Source organism: Sorex araneus, chromosome 4, assembly GCF_027595985.1.
Source record: "Sorex araneus isolate mSorAra2 chromosome 4, mSorAra2.pri, whole genome shotgun sequence".
Taxonomy (NCBI): domain Eukaryota; kingdom Metazoa; phylum Chordata; class Mammalia; order Eulipotyphla; family Soricidae; genus Sorex; species Sorex araneus.
In genome coordinates this window covers 45,490,946-45,516,255 of record NC_073305.1, presented here as the reverse complement: position 1 = coordinate 45,516,255, position 25,310 = coordinate 45,490,946, and the positions used below count along the sequence as shown (strand labels likewise).

At 45.9% G+C, this 25,310-nt stretch overlaps 2 protein-coding genes across 7 annotated transcripts in view; one reads left to right on the top strand and one right to left on the bottom strand.

Moving 5' to 3' along the window:
• The window catches only part of ARIH2 (ariadne RBR E3 ubiquitin protein ligase 2), a 57,460-nt gene extending 50,992 nt beyond the window's left edge, over positions 1-6,468 (bottom strand). For 2 of the 6 annotated variants that reach the window (XM_055135097.1, XM_055135098.1), the window contains exons 1-2: positions 6,239-6,461; positions 2,374-2,435 (exon numbers count right to left, since the gene is read on the bottom strand). The gene's annotated coding sequence lies outside the window, so the exon portion shown is untranslated. Of the gene's footprint in view, positions 1-2,373; positions 2,436-6,238 lie in introns of all 6 variants that reach the window. The other 4 variants (XM_055135096.1, XM_004615266.3, XM_055135101.1 and 1 more) reach the window with 4 other exon arrangements.
• A 12,082-nt stretch (positions 6,469-18,550) lies between these two features.
• Positions 18,551-25,310, top strand: part of SLC25A20 (solute carrier family 25 member 20) — a 28,175-nt gene continuing 21,415 nt past the window's right edge. Inside the window, exons 1-2 of the mRNA XM_004615267.2 lie at positions 18,551-18,826; positions 21,086-21,178. Of these exons, the coding sequence (XP_004615324.1) occupies positions 18,722-18,826; positions 21,086-21,178 (198 nt within the window). The 5' untranslated portion in view covers positions 18,551-18,721. The remainder of the gene's footprint in view (positions 18,827-21,085; positions 21,179-25,310) is intronic.

Here is a 25,310-nt window from a genome sequence, read left to right as displayed (position 1 = left end):
CTGGAGTGCAAGCTTTACATGTGAGAAGCCTGGTTTGATCCCTGGCATCACATAGTCCCCAAACATCACCAGTAGTGACCCTTAAAACCTGAGTCAATGGGGCCGGAGCCATAGCAAAGGAGTAGGGCATTTGCCTTGCACGCGGCCGACCCAGGTTCGATCCCCGGCACCCCATATGGTCTCCCAGTCAACGCCAGGAGTAATTCCTGGGTGCAGAGCCAGGAGTAACCCCTGAGCATCGCTGGGTGTGACCCAAAAAGAAAAAATAAGGCAAAAAAACAAGAGCCAAGGGCTGGAGTGACAGCACAGTGGGTAGGGCGTTTGCCTTGCACGCGACTGACCCGGGTTTGATTCCTAGCATCCCATACGGTCCCCCGAGCACTGCCAGGAATGATTCCTGAGTGCATGAGCCAGGAGTAACCCCTGTGCATCGCCAGGTGTGACCCAAAAAGCAAAAAAGGATAAACAAATAAAATAAAAACCTAAGCCAAGAGCTCAGGTGTGTCCCCACCCATCTCCCTAAACACAAATAATATATTTAAGACCAGGGAGATGGCTCAAAGGGTTAGGAGCACGCCTCATATATGAGAGTCCGAGGTTTGATTCCTGGCATGGTAGCAGATTGTCTGCAGAGCATTGAAGGCATGGGATGACTATCAATTATCATGCTGGGAATGGTCCCCAATTGTCACTTGGTATGACAAAAATTAATCAATGAAAGGCTTCAATGATCCCTTAAAAGGGATAAAGGTAAAGAATCTGAATCCAGGCTCAGTAGTAAAGCAAAGCCTTTTAATGTTATGTGTGAAATGCTCAGCTGATCAACACAGCTGGCATGCCCACAATGAAAAAAGAGGGGACTAGAGACATAGTACACGAGAAAGGGCACTTGCCTTATATGTGGCTGTCCTCCGTTTGAACCCAGCATCCTACAAAGTCCCCTGAGCCCCACCAGAAGTGACCCCTGAGCAAATAACTAGGAGTAAGCCCCAAACACCACTGTACTCAAGAACAAAAAAAGAAAAAAAAAAAAAAACTGGCCAAGTGGTATAGCAAAACCATAAGTTTTCTGCTTTAGAAAGATCAACATTAGAGAAAAATTAAGAGTGGAGAAACGAGTTCAAATAAAAAAATCGATACATATCAAAAGGTTACTTAATTTTACAAAAAGGAAGAGTACGCTAGCTCACAAAGCAAAACAAAGTCCTGAACTGGAGATAGTACAAAGGTTAAGGAATATGCCTAGCATGTGGCTGCAACCACATGTGTCTAACACGTGGTTCAAATCCTGGCTTCACTATGGTCACCAGAGCACCACCAAACATGTCCCTCTAACCCCACCCCCCAAAAAAAGACAAGGTTCTAAACTTATCTCAAGAGAAAATGTGGCAAATATATGTTAATTTCTCTGCACAAGTACTAAAGTGACCACTGGCAAGATATAATGCGTGGGTATGGTACCTGCATTCTGCAGACCCAGGTTTAATTCCTGGCACCCCGTCTGGTTCCCAGAACCCACCAGGAATGATCCCTGAGTGCAGAGCCAAAAGTACGCCTGAGCACCGCACTGAGATTTAAGACTAAATTTAATAGGAACTTAAAAACTGAACAATTTTATCACTGTATCACTGTCATCTATTGGTCATCAATTTGCTCAAGCGGGCACCAGTAATGTCTCCATTGTGAGACTTATTACTGTTTTTGGCATATTCAATACGCCACGGGTAGCTTGCCAGGCTCTGGCATGCGGCGAGATACTCTCGGTAGCTTGTCGGGCTCTCCTCGGACCCAAAAAAGGACTCAACTGCCAGAATGGCTGAGAACCTTTATTCAGTAGAAACACCTAATCACGAGTGAACTTAAATATAGTATTTTCCTTCAGTAGAAAAAGTTAATCTTTTGCCAGAAAGATAGTATAGCACGTGTTCTGCACACAGCAGACGTGGGTTCAATACTGAGCAACAAATACAATCCCTGGATTAACAACAGGAGTAAGCCCTGGGCATAGCTGATTGTGTCTCCACCCACACCCCCCAAAAAAAATGAGATTTAAAAGTTTGGACTGGAGAGGTAAGGTGCTTGCCTTGCATGTAGCAGACACAGATTTGATCTCCAGCACCACAGAAGGAGTAAGCCCTGAGCACAACTAGGTATGAGGAGAGGGGAGGGGAGGGGAGGGGAGGGGAGGGGAGGGGAGGGGAGGGGAGGGGAGAGGAGAGGAAAGGAGAGGAGAGGAAAGGAGAGGAAAGGAGAGGAGAGGGAAAGGGGAAAGGGGAAAGGGAAAAGGGAAAAGGGAAAAGGGAAAGGGAAAGGGAAAGGGAAAGGAAAGGGAAAAGGAAAGAATCAAAACGTTAATCTTTAAATGAAAAATACCTGTAATTCTTGAAATTCTTTTAGAAAGATGTCACCCAAATTTTCTGTCATATGACTTCCATCTAAAATAGAAACAATTATATTACATGTACATATGTGTATATATAAAATTCTGCTTTTGCAAATTCATTTAAAAGACATTTATTTAAAAAGACAAGTAGCAAGAAACCAGAGCAAGCACAATTTTATTTTAAATCTCACAGAAATCCATGTTATAATACTGACAAGCATTTCATGACATTCTGAAAGAATAAAAGGTATTCAAAGCAAATAGGTGACAATACTTTAAGCTGGGATACTGGTAATAGAAATAGATACCCAATTCTCTCCCTTAACTTACTTGGAAGCCCACCACCTTACTCTTTTAAATGAATTAAAACTGAACTTTCGGGGCAAGAGAAACAGTTCAACAAGCTGAAACAATGCTCTGCATCCGGTGGTGAAGGTCTGATCCCAGTCCTACAGGTTTCCCAAAGCAATGAGAAGAGAATAGCCTGTGCACTGCCAGATGTGGCCAAACAAAAACAAACACCTGGGACAGAGCAATAGTACAGCAGGCAGGGTGTTTGCCTTGCATATGGCTAACCAGGGTTCCATCCCTGGTATCCCCTATGGTCTCACCAAGCACCGCCAGGAATAATTCCTGAGTGCAGAGTCACGACTAACCCCTGAGCACCACCAGGTGTGATCCAGGGAGGGGGGGGATGAGGAGACTCATTTTTCGTAGTCAATTCCAGTGCTATCATCTAACATTTACAGAATACTAATAATAATCACTTCACTCAAAAAAACTTTTCAGGGACAGGGAAAGAATGTTTTACATGTACCAAACCGAATTCACACACCAGCACTGCATGCCCAGCTCCACCACCACTGCAGGTGGCTCTGGAGACCCCTGAGCACTACAGGGCTCGCCACGGTATCTTCAGCACCAAACAGTTCACAGCAGCTGAGTGCTCAGGCCCTAGCATGAACTGCCCAGTCCAATTAGCCAAGTAGTGGCTCCTGGGGCCCCCAGTACTGCTTGGGTGGCCCCTCCAAGTGTGTTTTTCAATTAAAACATTTTAAAGACATCATCAAGTGCTCCCCCAGCCCCAACAAAAAATGTCCCCCAAGGCCACAGAGATAGAACAATGGATACCCTAGTCTGCCAGGAGTGATCCATGAGCACAGAGCCAACCAGAAGTGATCTCTGCAGAGCCACATGTAGTCAAAAAACAAAAAAGATCTTCCAGTAGACAATATTAATACCCATGTCCCACCTCTCATTATCTGGCTCTCTCAGATACATATTCCAATATGCAAGAACAAACAAGCACTACTTGCTCACTCAATTACTATTTTGTGAGTATTTTCAATTCTACTTTTTTCATTCTTCCGGGGGCCATAGCCCCAGTTTTATTCTCAAGGACTTTTTTAAAAATGGACCCAAAAAAAAGGACATTTTACCTTGCAAAGACATAACTGAAACACAGACCAATATAAACTAAATGAAAATCCAAATCCAGGGCTGGAGTTGTAGCTCAGAGGCAGAATAAAGTCTGGCATACGAGAGGTCCTGGTTCAATCCCCAAGATCAAAAAAAATTGAAGTCCAAATGATTATAGATTATTTCCAAAATAAAAGAGGACCAGGGATGTGGCTCAGCAGCAAGTCTGATCCCTGGCACTGCCAAAAAAAAAAAAAAAGGAACAAATTTTTCCAACCTTTTTTCTTATACCTATATTGTTCTTTTAGGTTTTGTTTCTGAGCCTCATCTGGCAGTGCTGGGGATAGTCCTGTCTAGGTGTTCAGGGGTCACTCTCCATAGTACTTCAGGGGCTATGCAGTGTTGGGAACTGAACCCTGGGCTCTGACCCTTGAGTTACCCCCACAGTCCTCTACCTCCATTTATTTATGTAAGATACTATTTACTAGAAACAAAGACTTACTACTATCCCTACCAATAAAAGTTCTCACTTGAAATCTAATTTCAGATCTGACGTATTCTCATACGTCTTCACAATCCCCTAAACCAGTTATCATTCTGTTCATATCAATGAAGTAAACGGAGCTGAAAGGGGCTAAGTAAGTTGGGGGTATAGCTCAGCACTACACTTGCCTTGAACATGTGAAGTTCTGGATTTGATTACCCAACACTCCAACCTGCCATTAAAAAATAACAAAGATTTTGTAACTTGACCAGGACCACACTTCTGACAATTGGTCAACTTCCACCAGATCCATGACCTCTGGGGATTCATAATTCCTCTCACCCTCCCCAAGGCCACCTCCAGTATCACAAAAGATCAAGTTTTTCGCATTCTCTGGACTCTTCTCAGGATCTGGGCTAAGTGGGATACTACAGGTTTCTGAACAAAGAGTCAAGAAGCAGAGAAAAACTAGTCACCCCTTCAAAAATAGATTATGTTGTACTTTCCACTGCTTGATGTAAGATTTAATCAAAACTTCATTTCTGTTCTTTACAAAATCAAATATCCCTATTCTACTTGAAAACACTGATATTGCTTGAAGGGGCCAGTATGTCACTTACTGCCTTACTAACAGGACTTAGGACAATACTATGATTTCGATTATAAGTAACATTCCCACTCTCATCCCAATAGCCTATCCCACTCCCTTGATAAAATGTTTTCTTTCTGCTTCTGTTTGGGGGCCAGAGATAGCTTAGTGAGAACACATGTCCCAAATGGATGAAACTCTCTACCTTTCATCCCTGAAGAGCACCATCAACTTAGTTGCAAAACCCTACACTTTCTACCATGTCTACTTCAGTAAGCCCTAGCCATCCGTGGTTTTTAACATTTAATTTAATAATTACAATTTTTGGGGTCCAACTTGAATCCGACAGATTGTTTGGTGAATAAAGCTTATTTTGCCTTGCTTGCAGTAAACCCATGCAGGTTCGATCTCCAGCACCGCAAACAGAGCCTCCGGCACCCTGCCAGGAGTAATCTGGGAGTGCAGAGCCAAGAGTGATCCCTGAGTGGTGCCAGTTATGTCCCCCAAACCAGAAAATACTTCAAAAATAAAATATAGAGCCGGAGAGATAGTAAAGCGGGTAGGGTTCTTGCCTTGCTTGGGGCCTATTTGAGATAGACACCTCCCCCCCCCTCCCGCCCCCATAGGGTACCCAGACCACCCGCCAGGAGTAAGCCCTGCACACCAGCGGGTGTGGCCCAAACACCGAAGAAGAAATAAAATAAAGATTGCAATGCTTTCCGTCGTACCAGCCACAAGTCAAGGCCACGTGTGGCTAGTGGCTACTCAAACCGGACAGCACGACGTTTAGAACACGTCCATTGTGGAAGAAAAGTTCTACGGGGCGGAAGCGACAATCCACCGAGAGGGGAAGTCATCCCAGAACGCGGCAGCCTCTGCCGAGCCTGGCACGGCGGCGTCCGCCGGGCCCCCAGCGCGGCTCCGGGGCGGCAGGTCCCTCCTGCCGAACCAGAATAGCCGCGAGGCCCCGGGGCCGGCGCGCGGGAGGCCCCCTCCCCGGGCAGGCGTTAACCCCCCGCGCGGGCGGCCCCGCGAGAGCGCCCCAAGACCCCACAGCGGGGAGCCCCGAGGGCGGCGCGTTTCCCGGGCGCGCCGGCGGCGAGGGCCGCGATGGGCTGGCCCCCGTCGGTCAGAGGCACTGGCCTCCGACCTCTCCCTGCGGGAGGAGGGAAAACCGAGCCGCGCCGAGGGCCTGCCGGTCCGGGCCCGAGCCGAGCCCGCCTAAAGGTGGCCGGGGGCGCCCGGGCCTCGCGGGTGGCGACGAAGGCGGAGCCCAGGCCAGGCTGGGGAGGCGCGCGGAGAACCCACCCCCTCCCCCGGTCCGCCAGGGTAAACAAGGCCGCGAGTCGCGGCGCGCACTTACCGGGAGCCGCGGCCACACGGCCGCCGAGCCCGGGCGGGCCAGTCTGCGTCGCGCCGGGCCAGAGGACTTAGACTCGGGCGCGGCGGCAGGAGCCGAGGCTACGGGCCGACGCCGGTCAAGGCCCGCGCGGCTTCCTCCGGCGAAGTAGTCTCCTAGCTCCGGAAGTGCTCGGTGCAGTTGCGTCACTTCCGGGCCGGGGTCGGCCCGCGGTCGCCGGTGTAGCGGCAGGCGTTGCGTGAGTGAGAGCCGCTTTCTGCCGCTCTGGCCAGTGCAGTCCGGCGACCTCGTGGGGCTGGCCCACAGCCGCGGGAGGCGGCCAAGGAGGAGGGTCGGCTTCTGCAAGGAGGATCAGGGAGCCTCTTCCGGCTTTCGCCGACAGACGCCGCCAGCCGGGATATTTTTAACTGGCATTTTCCTGCTGGACTCCTCACCTCTGTTTGTTCTCGGATGTCGGGCACAGAGAAGGCCTTAAGACGACCACGGAGTGGATGAAGGATTGTTTTTCCCGGCCGCTCTCTGGTCAAAGGGCTAGGCCTTCACGTCAGCGGGAATACCCTGCTGGAACCTTCTGTCTAGGCTCGAGGGTGGCGCCTGGTGGCCCGTGGGCCACACGACCAGCATATGCTGGGTTTTCGTTTCCAGTACTGAAAAGACGTGCTTCTCCTCCCTGGCAGGGCATGTGCCTCCCGGGTTTCAGGGCCACAGCCCTAGTACCGCGGGTAGAGCGCTTGTTTTGCGTATGGCCGAGCCGGCTTCGATATCCTGCATCCCATATGGTCCCCCTGAGCGCCGCCAGGAGTAACCCCTGAACATCGCCGGGTGTGGCCCAAGAAGACAAAAAAAAAATTCTCCGTCTTCCCCTTTATTTTACAAGTTTGGATCTTAGGTGCCAAATTGCGCACATTCTTTAAAACAGTACAGGTGCGGCTGAGAGACATGGGTAAGGCATTTGCCTTACATGCGACCTCCCTAGATTCGGTCTCCCAGCACTCCATAGTGTCCCCTGACCCCTCCAGGAGTAAGCCCTGAGCGCCACCGGGTGTGGTCCATAAACAAAACCTAGGAGCCAGAGCTGTAATACAAAGAATGGGGCACTTGCCTTGCATGCAGCCCACCTGGGTTGGACTACCTTCTCCCCTGAGCCTGCCAGGAGTTATCCTTGAGCGCAGTCAGAAGTAAGCCCTGAGCATAGCTGAGTGGGCCCTCAAACCAAAAAACTATAGGAGGTGTCATCATGACTTCCAGGACCTTCCAGACCATGTTGTCAAGTATTTCAAATACTTAGGAAGCTCATTCTAGCTGTTGCTGCACACCATTTCAAGTACCATTGTGAAGTTACTATATGTTAGGGAACCTCTTAATTGTGCAAGTCTGTAGATAATACAAACCATTTATACCTCTACATAAAATTGCATTTATTCATATTCAAATATCTTTTTGTGGAGTGTGCAGCACACTCAGAAGTACTCAGGACTTACTCCTGGCCCTATCTTGGGAATCACTCCTGGCAGGAACCACCAAATGAGTTGCTTGGGATTGAACATGCAAGACAAGTGTCTTTCCCACTGTACTATCACTCTGGCCTCCATTTTTATTTATTTTGGTGAGACACCCAACTGTGCTCAGGGCCTATTCCTGGCTCTCGGCTCAGGGATCACTCCTGGCAGTGTTCCAGGTCCACATGGGGTGTAGGGCATCCAACACATTAGCAGCATGCAAAGGAAAACACCCTACCTAGTATACTATCTCTCTGGTTCTGATATATGTAGTGGGCATTTCTTTTTTTTTTTTTTAGCTTTTTTTTTCTTTTCACACCTGGCAATGCTCAGGAGTTACTCCTGCCTCTGCACTCAGGAATTCCTCCTGGCGGTGCTGAGGGACCATATGGGATGCTGGGAATTGAACCCGGGTTGGCCTCATGCAAGGCAAAGGCCCTACCCACTGTGCTATTGCTCCAGCCCCTATAGCAGGCATTTTTTAACTAATCATGGCTTCTCACACACACACACACATCACTGTATCACTATCACTGTCATCCCCTTGCTCATCGATTTGCTCAAGTGCGCACCAATAACAACATCTACTCACTGTGCTATTGTGCCCACACACACTGTCACTGTCACTGTCATCCCGTTGCTCATCGATTTGTTTGAGCGGGCACCAGTAACATCTCTCATTGAGACACTAATTGTTACTGTTTTTGGCATATCCAATACACACGGGTAGCATGCCAGGCTCTGCCAAGTGGGCTCGGTACTCTCAGTAGCTTGCTGGGCTCTCCGAGAGGGGTGGAGGAATCGAACTCGGGTCGGCCGTGTGAAAGGCAAACGCCCAACCGCTATGCTATCGCTCCAGCCACACACATATATATGATATTATATATGTATGACATGTTTATATATGACACACACCTGTATATATATGATATATATTACATGACATTCAGCTTCCAATTTAACTCAGTGCCTGTATCTAGATCATGTGCAATCAAATGCTACATAAAGCCCATAACTAATTTGGAATGAAAATTAATGGTACTGGACCCCAGGGATAGATAGTACAGTGGTAAAACATTTACCTTGCAGGTGACTGATTGATTTGGGTTCAATAGTGAATCAAACACACATGGTTTCCCTGGTCCCACCAGGAGTGATTCCTGAGCTCAGAGCCAGAAGTAAGCACTGAACACAGGCACACACACACATACATAATTAGTAGTACTGCAGCCAGGGATGAAGCTTAGTGGTAGAGTGGGGACCTCACGTCTCTGAGGCCCTATTTTCAATCTGGCACCAAAAAATGAAGTTACTGAAGTTAATAGTAGTGCTGGAGAGATAGGATAGCAGGTAAGGCCTTGCAAGCCATTTATCTGGGTTCTAGCCCTAGTATCCTACATGGACTTCAGCCCACCAGGAATAATCCCAGAGTGTGGAGCCAGGAGTAAGCCCTGAGCATAGCAGGGTGTGGTCCAAAAAAAGAAAAAGTTACAGTACTAAGTAATATATTGTAAGTTTATGAATCTTATATGTTAGCAACATACAATGTCTATATTGGGGCTGGAGCGATAACACAGCGGGTAGGGCATTTGCTTTGCATATGGCCGACCTGGGTGTTCCCCCGAGTACCGCCAGGGGTAATTCCTGAGTACATGAGCCAGGAGTAACTCCTGTGCATCACTGGATGTGACTCAAAAAGAAAAAAAAAAAGTCTATATAGTCTATATTAATAAGTTGCATTAACAAAGACCCAAAACACATTTTCTGCAAATGGAATCTCAATTAGAAACTCAACTTGAGGTTGCTGGTAATGAGGTATGTCTAACAAATAAAGGGAATTGGTCTTTCTGTAGAATTACTGGATATGCAAGGAAACAAAAGAAGGTTATTCACATATCAAACACAAGCATGAATGTACGTTGGAATCTTTTTTTTTCTTTTTGCTTTTTGGGTCACACCTGGTGATGCACAGGAGTTACTCCTACCCTTGCACTCAAGAATTACTCCTGGCGGTGTTCAGGGGACCATATGGGATGCTGGGAATCCAACCCGGGTTGGCCACGTGCAAGGCAAGCAGCAAATGCCCTACCTGCTGTACTATTGTTCCAGCCCTACATTGGAATCTTATTTATTTTATTTGTTCACCTGTAAACCTTTACCTGTTCCGCTAGTAAAGGTTTTGTTGGTTTTGGATCACACCCCTTGTGGTTGGAATGCTTCCTTCCTCTTATTGTCCAGTGGTCACTCATTCTATTGACAGCATGCAGTGCCCTTTGGAATTCAGGGCTCCTGCAAGCATGTGCTCCTGCTCTTTGAGCTATTTCCTGGGCCCAAAGGTAAACCTACTTATTATAATTATTATAGTTCAGTAACAAGTTTATAGCAGTTTTAAATTTATGGTTTTGATGGACAGTCACCATACCTCACCAGCAAAGGGAATTTTTTTTCTTCAGATTTTGGGGCTACATTCAGCAGTGCTCAGGACTTATTACTGGCTCTATGCTCAGAAGTGACCTTGGGGGCTCTGGGGGCCCTAATATAGTGCAGAACATAAGATCCAAGACTAGTGCCTTGCCTCCTATACTAGCTCTCTAGCCCAAACCTCATTTTCTTTCTTTTTTTTTTTTTTTTGCTTTTTGGGTCACCCCGGGTACCCGGGTTCTACTAATCCCAGCATCCCATATGGTCCCCTGAGCACCCCCAGGGGTAATTCCTGAGTGAAGAGCCAGGAGTAACCCCTGTACATCGCCGGGTGTGACCCAAAAAAACAAAAAAATAATAATAATGCCCCTTAAGGGACTGGAGTGATAGTACAGTGGGTAGGGCATTTGCCTTGCATGCGGCTGACCCGGGTTCGATTCCGAGCATCCCATATGGTCTCCTGAGCACTGCCAGGAGTAATTCCTGAGTGCAGAGCCAGTAGTAATTCCTGAGCATCACCGGGTGTGATCCAAAAAGCAAAAATAAATAAATAAATAATGCTCCTTAAAAGGAAGCTTTCAGTGTACAGTGTACAGTATAGAGGTAAGACAATTGTATTTGTTGTGGCCAACTATGGTTTAAATTGCTTGTCTCATAGCCCTCTGAGCACAACCAGGGTCACTATAGAGCAGAGCCAGGAATAGACCCTGAGCATCACCATGTGTGGCCTAAAACCATAAATAAATAAAAGTATGCTATACAAAAAAACATTTATTGACAAGGAAATATATTGGTGATATAGTGTTTTTTTTGTTTGTTTTGGAGCCATACTTTTTTTTTTTTTGGCTTTCTGGGTCACACCCGGTGATGCTTAGGGGTTACTCCTGGCTCTGCCCTCAGGAATTACCCCTGGCGGTGCTCAGGGGACCATATGGGATGCTGGGAGTCGAACCCTGGTCGGCCGTGTGCAAGGCAAACACCCTACCCGCTGTGCTATTGCTCCAGCCCCTGGAGCCATACTTATTGATGCTCAGGGGTTACTGCTAGCTCTGTACTCAGTAATTACTCCTCGTAGTATATCATACAGATGAAAGGGATTGAATCCAGGTCAGCTGCGTACAAGGCAAGTATCCTACCTGCTGTACTATTGCTTTGGACCTGGTAATATAGTCTTACCTGATAAAAATAGAATATAAAAATATATGACAGCTTCGGGGCTGGAGCAATAGCACAGCGGGTAGGGCGTTTGCCTTGCACACGGCCGACCTGGGTTCGATTCCCAGCATCCCATATGGTCCCCTGAGCACCGCCAGGGGTAATTCCTGAGTGCAGAGCCAGGAGCAACCCCTGTGCATCGCCAGGTGAGACTCAAAAAAAAAAAAAAAGGAAAAAAAATATGACAGCTTCAAAATATATATGCATATAAAGTAAACACATATATAACTCATGATTTTTGTGGAACCCATATAGGCCACAGTGGGAATGATTTACCTTAATGTGGCTAACTCTAATTCTATCCCTGACAACCACGGATAGTCCCAGGAGTGTGATCCCTGAGTGCAGAGTCAAGAGTAAACCCTGACCATAACTGGGTGTGGCCTCAAAAAATAAAAAAAAAAAAAAAAGAAAAGAAGGCTAGAGTAATAGTACAGCAGGTAGGTTGTTTGTCTTGCATGTGGCTCACCCAGGTTTGATCCCTCATACCCCATATAGTCACCTAAACCCAACAGGAGTGATCCCTGAGTGTAGGGTAACATTGGTTTGTCCCTCCTCCCTTGCCACAAGGAGTTTAGGTTTGAGTGCTCTGGAGACACTCCCATTCCTTTGTTTATCTGTAAACTCTTTGCATCCTCCTTCCCAACCAGTTAATCACCTTTTCCTAATCAGATTCTGTAAGATTAGATTCTTATAAGGATCTTGAATTTGTATTGTAAGTTAGTGCCTTTTGCATAGTTTACCTTAAAGCAATGCCCTTTCTGTATGGACACAGGAAGACAATTAATATTGTGTTTGTAACTTGGGAGCTGATTGACTCCAATAATATTTAGTCCTGAGGGGCTGGAGCAATAGTACAGCGGGTAGGGCATTTGCCTTGCACACGGCCGACCCGGGTTCAATTCCCAGCATCCCATATGGTCCCCTGAGCACTGCCAGGAGTAATTCCTGAGTGCAGAGCCAGGAGTAATCCCTGTGCATCGCCAGGTGTGACCCAAAAAGCAAAAAACTAAACCAAAATAATAATAATAATAATATTTATTCCTGAGCATCTGCTTTCTCAACTCAGTTGCTCTTAGTTCCTTGCACCCCAAGAGCAGGGTCCCAACGAGGGACGGAATAGACCCAGGGCAAGCTGTGAGTTACCCTGGCATCAAAATAGGCCAGGCCAAAGTGCCACAATACTCAACTATAAGTTGAGGGCATGATCATGAACAATGCTGTCATGATCCAAAGGTAACGACGAGACTAGGACCTTTGTGCTATTGCCCTATGTGATTTGCTATATAAACTAAGACTGGGGCACAGAGGGAAGGACAGAAGAAGAAGACAGGGGAGAGAGAAGAAGGAGATAGAAGAAGATCCAGAGAGGGTTCCCAGACTCAGAAAAAGCAGAGAGAGAGAATGAAATAAACTGATTGAGCAACCAGTTTGGCCTTCTTCCTTCCATCGCCTGCCCTTGACCGACAGCACACACAGCGATTCCGGAGCACCAAACATGGGCGGTGAGGCAGAGCCACCCAGAGAGCCCAGGTGTGCACACGCCCCTCGGCGTGCCTTAGTTTTTTACACCTGAGCACAAAGCGGAGACTAAGCCCTGAGAACAACTGTGATTCCCCTCCTCCCCCCGCCAAAAAAAGCTCTGGCAAATACCCAGGGTCAAAAACTAGAAATGGGGTCAAGACACAGTACAGTGGGTAGGACTCTGGCCTTGCACATGGTTGACCAGGATTCAGTCCTCAGCATTCATTTTGATTCCCCAAGAACCACCAGGAGTAATTTCTGAGCATAAAGCTAGAGCCAGCCCTGAGCACTGCCAGATGTGACTCTCCAAAACAAAATGCTGGAGCCAGAGCGATAGTGTAGTGAGTAGTGTGCTTGCCTTGTATGTAGACCCAGCTCAATCCTCAGCATCCCGTATGGTCCCTCAAGCACCTCCAGGAGTAATTTTTTTTTTCTTTTTGGGTCACACCTGGTGATGCACAGGGGTTACTCCTGGCTTTGCACTCAGGAATCACTCCTGGTGGTGCTCAGGGGACCATATGGGATGCTGGGAATTGAACCTGGGTGTCGGCCGCATGCAAGGCAAACGCCCTACCCGCTGTGCTATCGCTCCAGCCTCTCCAGGAGTAATTTCTGAGAGCAGAGCCAGGAGTAACTCCTTGAGCATTCCTGAGTGTGGGGGGAAAAAAAAAAACCACCCCCAACCCCCTTCCCATAAAAATAATAAAAAAAAAAAACGACGTGACCAAGGAAGATTCTAATCCATTCTAATTAACTCTAGCTTCTTTCTAATCTCATCTCTGAGGTTTCTACTATAAATGTATTGTCAGCTAATTGACCACAATCCTTTTGCAAGCCTTCTGTTTTCAGCTTTTTCGTTTTTTGTTTTTGATTCACATTTGGCAGTGCTCAGGGCTGACTTCTGGCTCTGTGCTCAAGTATCACACCTGGCAGGCTCAGAGGACCATATGAGGTGCTGGGGATTGAACCCAGGCAAGCGCCCTACCTGTTGTACTGTTACTTTGGTCCAGTTTTTTTGTTTGTTTGAGGGAGTCACATCTGGCAGTACTCAGGGCTCACTCCTGGCTCCGTGCTCAGAGATCTCTCCTGGCAGGACTTGATGTTGGTGAGCCTCACGGATGACTTATGTGAAGCAGGGAGGAAAAATACGGTCACTTTCACCCCATTCGCCTCTGCCATCCGGGGCCCAGAGTCACTAGGTTCTTTTTTTTGGGGGGGGGGGTGTTTGGGTCACACCCGACAATGCTCAGGGCTGACTCCTGGCTCTACACTCAGGAATCTCACCTCACAGAAAGGAATTTCAGGAGTAAACAAGCAGTGAAGTAAATAGATTTTATTTGGAGGGTTTTCTGAAGGTGTGGAGGTGGGAAGAGAGAGAGAAAGAGAGAGAGAGAGAGAGAGAGAGAGAGAGAGAGAGGAAGAGAGAGAGAAACATGCTCAAGAGAGAATGCAGGCTTCTCCAAGAGCTGAGAGAGCCCCTACACATATCCCAGCATTAGACACGAAAGCATGAAAGTACACATCTCAAGAGGGGCGATGCGGGCAACACATGTACTTGGGCACCACATGTGCTCGGCCATGTGAGAGCAAGCACAAGCAGCACATCAGCTCGGGCAGCATATGTGCACCTTTCCTTTGTTCAAGGTGGCTTTTACAGGGTATCTTCTCGGGATATCTTAGTCTGGAATGTTCTAAAGTCTTCTCTGGGCTGAATCACTAAAGTTAATTGGATTGAGGGAGAAGTTCAAGGGTATTTGAGGAATTTCCTTCATGGGTAGAATTCCAATCTCCTCAGGGTCCGTTGCTGCTGCAAGGTGACGGTTTTCCTGCAATATTGGCTTTCACAACTTCAGAGCTATTACTTCCTAGGAAATTTACTGCCATCACCTGGGGAGGGGGCCTTCCCTATCTGCCTGCCTGCCTATATCAGGCTCAGGTACTGTATGTGGTACTGGAGATCAAACCTGGGTCTGCCACATACAAAGTAAGTGCCTTACCTGCTGTTCTCTCTGAGTTTGTCTCAGAGTTTGAGATGTACTTCAAGTTCTGGGCCACAGGAAGACCTTTGTGCCAGAACTTGAGAGATTCAAAGTCCTAGTTTCTGGGACATTGAGAAATAGCTTCTCAGGTAGCACTTGAGCAGGCGCCAGTACCGTCTCCATTGTGAGACTTGTTACTGTTTTTGTTAGCTTCTCAGGTACTGCCACTTACACCATAGCTCACCCCCACCCCCCGCAGGCACTACAGGGTCCTTGTCTTATCAGACGTTACTTTACTTTTTAAATTTTCTTCTGCCTCATTATTATTTTAAATAAATACTTAAATCTAAATCCTCCTTCCATCCTGTCTTTCCCTATCCACCAAACTTCTTAAAACCTCACCTCAGTCTTCTTGCTATCTGTTCCATATTCAACCCACTACTGTCAGCACTCTTGAAGATGCTTCTAAGTGTCACCAATTGATAGGAGTTAAACCTAAAGAGCATTTACAATTCTTCAACTTGGACCAGAGAGATAGTTCAAGCATACTTTGTACTTATAGTTCCCCAGCACCACCAAGAGTGAACCTGAGCTCAGAGTTAGAACACAAAAATTCCTTTACTTGAATAAGTAACTGACTCACTTTTTTTCCCTAATAGGTGGGGTGGGGGCTCCCAAGCAGTGCTCAGAGGTTCTAGGGGCTTTTGCTAACTATAGCCTGCTCAATCATGGGTCAGTCCTGGGTCTCCTGATGCTGGGGATCCAGTGTCTAGCACGTGCAGAGCATGACTCTAGCCACTTGAGATATCTACCCATCCCAGTAATTGGCCCTTTTATCCCTGGGAATTAAAGACATCATTCTTTTTGTTTTCCTCCAAAATTCTAATAGTAACTTCTGCTTTGGAGTCTCCTTCTACCACACTGGTTCTTCTTCCCGTGGTGCAATCTTTGTCCAGTGGAAGCTTATACATCCTTATGCTGATGCTTCCTGAGATTCTGTCTCTGGCCCTTTTTTCTTAGCTCCCAAACTACATCTCTAATACTGATTGGATGGACATGGCCCTACATATGCTATGGATACCACCATTACAGTGGTCTGAAATCAGAGCTGTTGATAATGCCTTTTCTTTTCCATCTCCTTTTCCATCCTTCCGTGACACCCTCTTCATTCATATGTTTACTGCCTCTTTCCTAGACAGCTATAGTTCTCTGTTGAGTCTCTCTGTTTCTAATTTCTCACTCAATATATATTTTTTTGGTAATCTGACTATGTCATCATTGTGCTTAAAAGTTCTTCCACGGTTTCTCAGTACTTCTGTAGAAAAAGTCTTATAGCACAGAGTAGATGGTGCTGGGCCTTGAGCTGGCCTTTCTGCTCTATAATTTCCTACAAATCTTCTTGTACTGGTAGAGTTACTTCCAGTTACTTATCTTTCACATCCAGCATGCATGTTCCAGCTTCCCACTTAAGACTTTTCTCTAGCCTGGGAATAACCACAGAAGGGGACATGTGTGTCAGCTTGAAAGTAAAATCCAGGACCCAAGTGATAGTATAGCAGATAGGGCACTTGCCTTGCATGTGGCCAACCCAGGTTCAATCTCCAGCATCCTATATGGTCCCTCACCAGTGTCAGGAGTGATTCCTGAGTGCAGAGCTAGGAGTAAACTCTGAACTTCACTGGGTTTTGCCCAAAAACAAGTAAAACCACATCAGATGTATACAAAGGAGCATGTCTATTGTTCACAGCTTTTAATTTGAAAATTTCAGACATGAAAACACAATAAAAAAAGAATATACATTGCCTCACGTGCTGTCATCTCAGGTTTGAGCCCCACCAGCCCATTTGGTCCCCTGACCACTGCCAGTACTAATTCCTGAGTGCAGAGCCAGTACAACACCTGAACACTATGGGGTGTGTCCCATCCCTCCAAACAACGCTAAATATCCTTAACTCCTCTCTTATGTACCTCACATTCTATTCATTATAAATTTCTTTAGAATACAATAAGAATCTTAACACTTCTCGGGCTGGAGCCATAACGTAGTAGATAGGATGTTTGTCTTGCAGGCGGCTGACCCAGGTTCAATTCCTCTGTCCCTCTCAGAGAGCCCGGCAAGCTACTAAGAGTATCTCACCCACACGGTAGAGCCTGGCAAGCTACCCATAGCACATTCAATATGCCAAAAATAGTAACAAATCTCACAATGGAGACGTTACTGGTGCCGGCTCGAGCAAATCGATGAGCAACAGGATGACAGTGATACAGTGATAACACTTCTTACCACTTCTTCTGCCTTGCCCTGAGTCAAGCTGGTGTCTTTTTCTCTTTTTTGTTGTTTATTTGTTTGGGGGAGCACATCTGATGATGCCCAAGATTTTCCTCTGGCTCTGTGCACAGTGATTACTCCAGGAGGGACTTGGGGCCATATGGGTTGCTAGGGATCTAACCCAGGTCAGCCACATGCGAGGCAAGTGCCTACTCCCTGTAATATGGCTCCTGACTAAGGATTTATTTTTTCTCTTTTTGGGTCACACCCAGCAATGCACAGGTGTTACTCCTGGCTCTGCACTCAGGAATTACTCCTGGCTCTGCACTCAAGAATTCCTCCTGGCGGTGCTCAGAGGACCATACGGGATGCTGGGAATCAAACGAGGTCGGCCGCGTGCAAGGCAAACACCCTACCCACTATGCTATTGCTCCAGCCCCCTGCCTAAGCATCTTTGGCCATGATCTCTAGGCTCCTCAGGTCTCCTTATTTCCTCTTTGCTATCAAAAGCCAGTCTTCACAATTTGCATCCTGTTAACTCAGACTATGTCTCTTCTCTGCTCAAAACTCTAGAATGGATCCAATGTTCATCAGAGGACAGGCTGATATCACCACATTGGCACAGAATGACCCCTTTTATATAGATCTTCATTTCCTTGATGCTTTGCCCAGTCCCACCTCTCCCTCTCCTTCACTCTGCTCTAGCCACAAAGACTTTACTGTGGTGCTCCAAGTTTTTAGGTGTAGACTATTAGGGCTTTGCACTTTCTTTTTTTCTTCTTGGAGGGTCCCTCCCCATCCATCTCTCTCTATGGACTCATTTGCATTCTCAGTGAAACCCTTCTCAGTTTTTGAGTCTAGGCATCCTCTTTGGAAACTCTTCCTTACCTTATTAAAATTGAAAATTACTAGAGCTCTGTATTTTAACTCTCTGGGCTAAATTTTCTTCATATCAATTACCTTAGCTCAAGACCTGCGGTGCTCAGGGTTTACTGCTGGCTCTGTGCTCAAGGATCACTCCTGGTGGGACTCAACGGACCACCTGTGGTGCTGGGGATCCAACCCGGGTAGGCGGCATGTAAGGCAAGTGCCCTGCCCACTTTACTATCTTCTTTGGCCCCACTTAAATATCTGTGTTACCTTCTATAAATTCTAGAAATTCGGGTACATAGATTTATGTGCTGTGAAATTAGTGTGGAAGGGTGCCTGGAATAAAAGCAGGGAGCAAACAACTTGTGTAAAGGAGTGGAGGAAGAGTAGCCGCAGGAAAGAACCCTTTGAGTACTGGAAGACTTTCTGGAGGAGTTTGTCCATCTATCCACCTGGCACTCCCAAACACCGCTCAGGGACCATCACGCCAGTCCCAGCCCCCAAACCACGCCCACAGGAGGGCGGGGCGGAGCCCGGAAGCAGCCTCTGAGGCGGAAGCGGTACGGTCTGTCCAGGCCCCGCTCCGACCTGCCCTGGGTTCTCGCCCCGCCCATCTCAATGTGGGTGAAAGTTCGTCAGTGCGGGCACTGCGGCAGGGGCATCGGAGCTGGGCGGGCTAGCAACAGACTAGCACACCGCTGCACGGGCCATGGCCGACCAGGCGAAACCTATCAGCCCGCTCAAAAACCTGCTGGCTGGCGGCTTTGGCGGTGTGTGCCTGGTGTTTGTGGGGCACCCTCTGGACACGGTTAAGGTGCGTGGAGGCTCGGGCGCATGCTGGTGGAGAAGGCCCGGGTCCTCGCGGACAGCAGGAGCTAGCGCGAGGCGCGGCCCGCCGACCCGCGGGGGAGGGGGACGTGGGAGCTTACGTGAGTGCTCCGGTAATCTTCTTTCTCCCTCCGCCTTCGCGGTTCGGAGGAAGCTGCTCCTTGGGTTCCACGCCACGCAGAGTAAGCTGCCTCTGACTGCCAGTCAAGGGCTTTGATTTAAGGTTCTCTGTCCAGCAGCCTCTCCTGACCTTTGCACCACTTCTTTGGGAGATGAGAAAGAAAAAGTACCTTCTCAAAGCTCTGATTTCAGCCAACTGTTATCAAGGTTGAACAGATCAATTTAAGTTAGCCTCTGGAGGAGAAGCTAAAAGACTGGGTGGGCACTGTGGTCATACCAAATTTCTTTAGGCAAATTGCCCTGAGTTCTTATACCTTTTCTGGCCCCCGGGGAAGGGCTTGACCTTCCTCAGCATGTTATCCCAAGTTAGCCAAAGTGGCTTTCTCTAAGACAATGTGTCAGTGACAGATATCCTTCCAGAGAAAGCAAAGACAGACTTTGCCCAGGATCCACCTTATTTATCCTCCAGGTCCCAGGCGAGGAAGGCTGGACCAAAGGGGGGATGGGGGCACTTCTCCCCGGGGTTCTTCCCAGGAGTTCGCATTAGACTTTGCTTCTGACCTAGCGGATAGTTTCAGCAAGGCCAGAATCCATGCCTTGTCCTTTAGCATTCAAAGCTTCATCCTAGCTTTCTAACCTAATTTCTGAACAGGCATGTGTGAACAAATCGACCGATCAGAGTCAGAGACGGTTGTTGGGAAGCCTAAGAAGTTTGTTTAAATGTCAGATCGCGTTTCCTCTGTGGAAAAATGGCTTTGGGAGCACTTCCTCTTAGCAGGTTTGGGCAGTTTGCTCCCTGCTGCCTTTCATCTAGAAAGGGTGCTGAAACCATTCTAGGATTAAAGCAATCAATTATGTTTCAGGGCACACTGAAACATAAAATTAGAGCTTATTCAGTTGATTGTAAATCCTGTGTGTCAGTGCTTCTCAGAGATGGTTCTGGAGCACTGTCTGGAGAGAGAGAATTATCTGTCTTGTATGTCTTTCTGTTGTTGACTCATGTTGGTACAGAGCCTGTGAAATACAGATGCCTTTATAGCTCTTTAAGGAAAGATGAAATTTTTATTTTCGGCCTTATGTAAATGTTGCTCCTGTCTTCTTCCCCGTCTGGCGTTGATCTCAGGCAAGGCCTTATGACCTCTGCACTGTAATATAAAGGGCTGAAAATTCTCAAGAGATCAAGGAAAGTGGAGCAAAATTCACTTCTCCAAAACTTGTTGGGGCTGAAGCAATGGTACAGTGGGTAGGGTGTTTGCCTGGGTTCAAGGCCCATTGTTCCGTGTGTTTCCTGAGCAGCACCAGAATTAATTTCTCAGTGCAGAGCCATGAGTAACCCCTGAACATTGCCAGATGTGACCCAAAAAGTAAAAAGAAAAAGAAATACAACTTTGTTGACCACTTTATCTAACTGTTCATAGACCACTGTAAATGGGAATGAGGACTGGAGCTTTATATCAACCAGATTTAGTTTTAGATCACTTAGAACTTACCAACCCATTTTCCTTGTCTATGAACTGGGAATACCTTATCTAGAGTTATTAGCTATGAAAGAAATGGTGAAAGTAAGTGAATGAGGAATTCAGGAGTCATTCTCCCTCATAGCGTGCAACTAATGACTTGTGAATACAGAGTTTAAGTAAATATATGGGAAGAAAGAAATCTAAATCCTGGAGCTCAAGTGATAATACAGTGGGTAGGGCGTTTGTCTTGCACACGGCCAACCCGGGTTCGAATCCCAGCATCCCATATGGTCCCCTGAGCACCTCCAGGAGTAGTAATTCCTGAGTGTAGAGCCAGGAGTAACTCCTATGCATTGCCGGGTGTGACCCAAAAAGCAAAAAAAAAAAAAAGAAGCAAAAAAAATATATGTCTAAATCCCACTGATTAAGTGAAAGCAGAAGACTTGTGTACAGGTACCGTTTTTTCTATTCAGTTTGCTATTTGAGCCATTTCTTCTGACAGACATCTGATTTTGAGAGACCACTTTTATTTAATTCTGGGTGATCACTTTTATGTGGTTAGTTTTGTAGGTATCAAACGTGAGACCTCACACATGCAAGGCAAGTACCTATTGCTGAGTTGCATCCCAACCCCAAGATGATTATATTTTAACTTTTGCTTTCAGGTGCGGCTACAGACACAGCCCCCATGTTCGCCTGGACAAGCTCCCATGTATTCTGGAACTTTTGACTGTTTCCAGAAGACCCTTGTTAAAGAGGTATGTATCTCCATGCTAGCATTCCTCCTGCTCCAAAGAACACGTCACAGGGTTGGCTTGTTACTCCTCTAAGGGTGGAGGGAGTGTGTGTGTGTGTGTGTTTGTGTGTGCATGTTGTTCTGTTGTTCTTACCCAAACAATGGTTTTTCTCACTGTACCATTCTCTGCCTTCTGTTGTCTTGTTTCCTAGAGTCTTTGACAGTTCAAGCTACTGTTTTATTTTATTTATTTATTTATTTATTTATTTATTTGCTTTTTGGGTCACACCCAGCGATGCTCAGGAGTTACTCCTGGCTCTGCACTCAGGAATTACCCCTGGCCATGCTCAAGGGACCATATAGGATGCTGGGAATCGAGCCCGGGTCGGCCGCGTGCAAGGCAGATGCCCTACCCACTGTGCTAGCATTCCAGCCCCTGTTTTATTTACTTTATTTTAAAAAATCTTTTGTTTCTTGGGTCCTTTCTGCAGTGTTTAGGGCTTACTCCTGGTTCTATACTCAAGGGGATGTAAAATAGAAAAAAACACAAGCCTGGGTCATTGGATCTATAGGGATAAGTGTTAGAATTTTACATAGTCTGGAGGAAAAGTCAGCCTTTCAGAGGAAAGTCAACAGTCTCCAAACTCTTAGGGACACTAAATTGGTTTTATGTTATTGGATGATGATATAATAATTTATGAGCTATTTATTGGAGTGAAACACAGGTGCTTGGAGACCATATGGGATACCTGGGATTAAACCTAGGTTGACTGCTTGTAAGACAAGTGCTCTACCCATTGTATTATCTATCTCTCTGGCCTCAACATGGGCATTTTATTGTTTTTGTTTTTTGGGACCATACCTGGAGATACTCAGGGGTTACTCTTGGTTCCTGGCAGTGTTCAGGGACCATATGGGATGCTGAGGATCAAACCTGGGTCAGCTGCATGCAAGGCAAATGCTTTACCCTATGTACTATCATTCTGGCCCACCAACAGGAACATTTTAGAGTTTTATTTACTAGAGATTTTATCACTCATTTAATTAGTACGGGTGCAAAAAAGATCTGTTTAAAATTTTTTCTTTGCTCCCGTATATAACTCATGTGAATAATACTTCATTAGGTCTTCCTTCCTTCCTTCCTTCCTTCCTTCCTTCCTTCCTTCCTTCCTTCCTTCCTTCCTTCCTTCCTTTCTTTCTTCCTTTCTTCCTTTCTTTCTTCTTTCTTCCTTTCTTTCTTTTTTTCTTTCTTTCTTTCTTGGTGAAGCAACACATAGATTTTTATTTAAAAAAATATTTTTGGAAATAGCAGAGTATTTGCTGGAACATACGTGTTCAAGAGAGAACAAGGGCTTGTAGAGCAAACCTAGGTCTAAGTCTATTTAGTTTTAGTAAATACTCAGAGACCAAGATTCTGTAGGTGTCACTCAAATAAGGAGGGAATATTGGCAGATGAGCTCGGCTGTGGGGGAGAAGTTGTTTACAAAGTTTCCATAAGACCCTGGATTTCCATAGTAGGGGAGGATATTTTAGAAATGAAGCCACCCCCACACCCCTACTGAGACAGTGCTACTGTTTGGTTTTGGGAAAATCTATGTGAATGCCCAGAGTCTGAGGCGAGGCCACTTCTCCCTCGAGAGTGTGTGATCCTGCTGTTTCTCCTCTCTCTCTGCCCTGAGCAACTTGAATATTTTAATTTTTTTTATTTATTTGGGGGATGGGCTGACTCCTGACACTGTGCTCAGGGATCATACCTGAAGGGGCTTGAGGGGCCAGATGGAGTGCCAAGGAATCGAAACCAGGGCAGCCACATGCAAGGCAAATACCTATGGTCTTTCTCTGGGCCCTTAGCAATTTGACTGTTATGTATTTTTTTCTAAACAATATTATTCTTTGTCTTGTAATTAAAGTGAAACAAGTACTTAGTCTGTTACAGAAAGGCTTGTGTGAAAGTAACAAGGCTCTGTCAAAGTAACAAAGTAATCTTTCACTCCAAATTTTTTCAAGGTAAATTCTTAGGTTGTTTCTTTTCTTTTCTCTTCTCTTTTTTTATTTCCTTTGAAGGGGTCCACACTGACAATGATCAGGAGTTACTCCATAGATTAAACCTGGGTGGGCCATGTGCAAGGCAAGCATCCTACCCATTGAATTATCCCCCAACCCCTTGTTAGGCTGTTTCTACCTATCTATGTAATACACAGTTCATGTTTATTTTATTTTATTGATCAATTTTATCTTATTTTGGCATTGGACGATTCAAAGTAAGACTTTATATAGATGAGGCATGCACTGATTCATGGAGCCACATACTTGGCCTATAGCTGACGTTGTTTTTATAAGTTTAGTTACCCAGTTAACCATTTCAGGTAGATGGTTTATCTCTCCTGAGCCCCCTGTTTGCTTTTTCTGCTTTGCCCATAAAATTTTATCATACAGGGGGCCGGAGTGATATTATAGGGCATATGGCACTTGCCTTGCATGTGATTGACCTAAATTTGATCCCTGGCATCCCATGTGGTCCCCTGAGCTCAGAGCCAGGAATAAGTCCTGAGCATTTTAGGGTGTGGTCCAAAAACAAATAAAAAGAAATTTTATACATTGTTTAATATAATTTATTATTTTAATTATTACAATTTTATATGTATCATTTTTTTCGAGTTAACTAAAGTAATGCATTATGATGTTCACTTAATTTCTTTTTTCTGGGAGGGAGGGGATTCCCCCGGCAGGGATTTGGAGGATCATATGTGGTGTTGGAATTGAACCAGATTGGCTACATGCAGCACCAGCACCTTTCTGCTGTACTATCTAGCTCTCATTTCAGTATTAAGAAAATTTCTTAATCATGAGCCAAAGAGATAGGTAGGGCACTTGCGTTGTTTGCAGTTTGATCCCCAGCACTTGTCCTCCAGTCCACTGGGATGATCCCTGAGTATAGAGCCTCAGGGGTGAGCCCTAAGCATAGCAGGGTGTGTTCCCAAAATAAACAAAACTAATTTCTTAATCACCTGTAATTTCAGTTCAGGGAAGTCAGACTCATTGTATGCTTAATATGTTGCCTGTTTTTTTTTTTTAATTTTCTACTTAGTATCTTTTCTCATGTCACAGTTTGATTTTATGGCTATGTAGTAGTCATAAAATATATGGAATTTCAATAATTAAAATTCCTACTTATGGAATTCCCATAATTTAATTAATCTCCTATTGGGGAATTTTTTTTTTTTTTTTTGGCCACACCTGGCTGCTCTCAGGGCTTCTTCCTGGTTCCACACTCAGGTATAACTTCAGTCAGGGCTTGGAGGTCTATGTGGGGTGCTGGGAATCCTACCTTGTGCAAGGCAAGTGCCCTACTTACTGTACTATTACTCCAGCACCTGGCAATGGTCAGGAGTTACTGCTGGCTCTGCACTCAGGAATCAGTTCTGGTGAACTCGGGGACCATATGGGATACCAGGGATTGAACCAGGTATGGTTACATGTTCTCACATCTAGAAATTACTTCTATATATCTAAAGAATACGAAAGTACAAACACAAAAAGCTATATCTACCCCAGTGTTTTTGTTTTCAGGTCATACGTGACTGTCCTTAGGACTTATTTCTGGTTCTGTGCTTAGGGACCATGTGGGATCCCTAGGATTTAATGCAGGCTGGCTGTGTGCAACACAGGTACCCTTCCTGTTCGACTATCTCTTGGGCTTCATCCACCCTAGTATTTTGGCAAGAATAGTTATAGTAGCTGGGATATTGAAACAATTTATGTGCTTGCCTGTGGACTGTTGGATCAAGAAGATGTGATATATATATATATATATATATATATATATTTATTATATTTTATTTTAGGGGCCACACCCAGCAATGCTCAGGGGTTACTCCACTCAGGAATTACTACTGACATTTCTATGGTGACCATATGGGATGTTGGGGATTGAACTAGGATTGGTAACATGTAAGGCAGGTGCCCTACCCCGGACTATCTCTCCAGCCCCCAAGGTATGATATTCAGTGAAATACTGTTTATCTTTTAACAAAGATGAAATTTTGGGCCAGGATAAAACAGTTGCCTTGAGGACCTGGATTTTATCCCTGACACTGAAAAGAAAAAAAGGTAAAAACGCATAGAAGGAACTCAGTGGGATTATGCAAAACAGA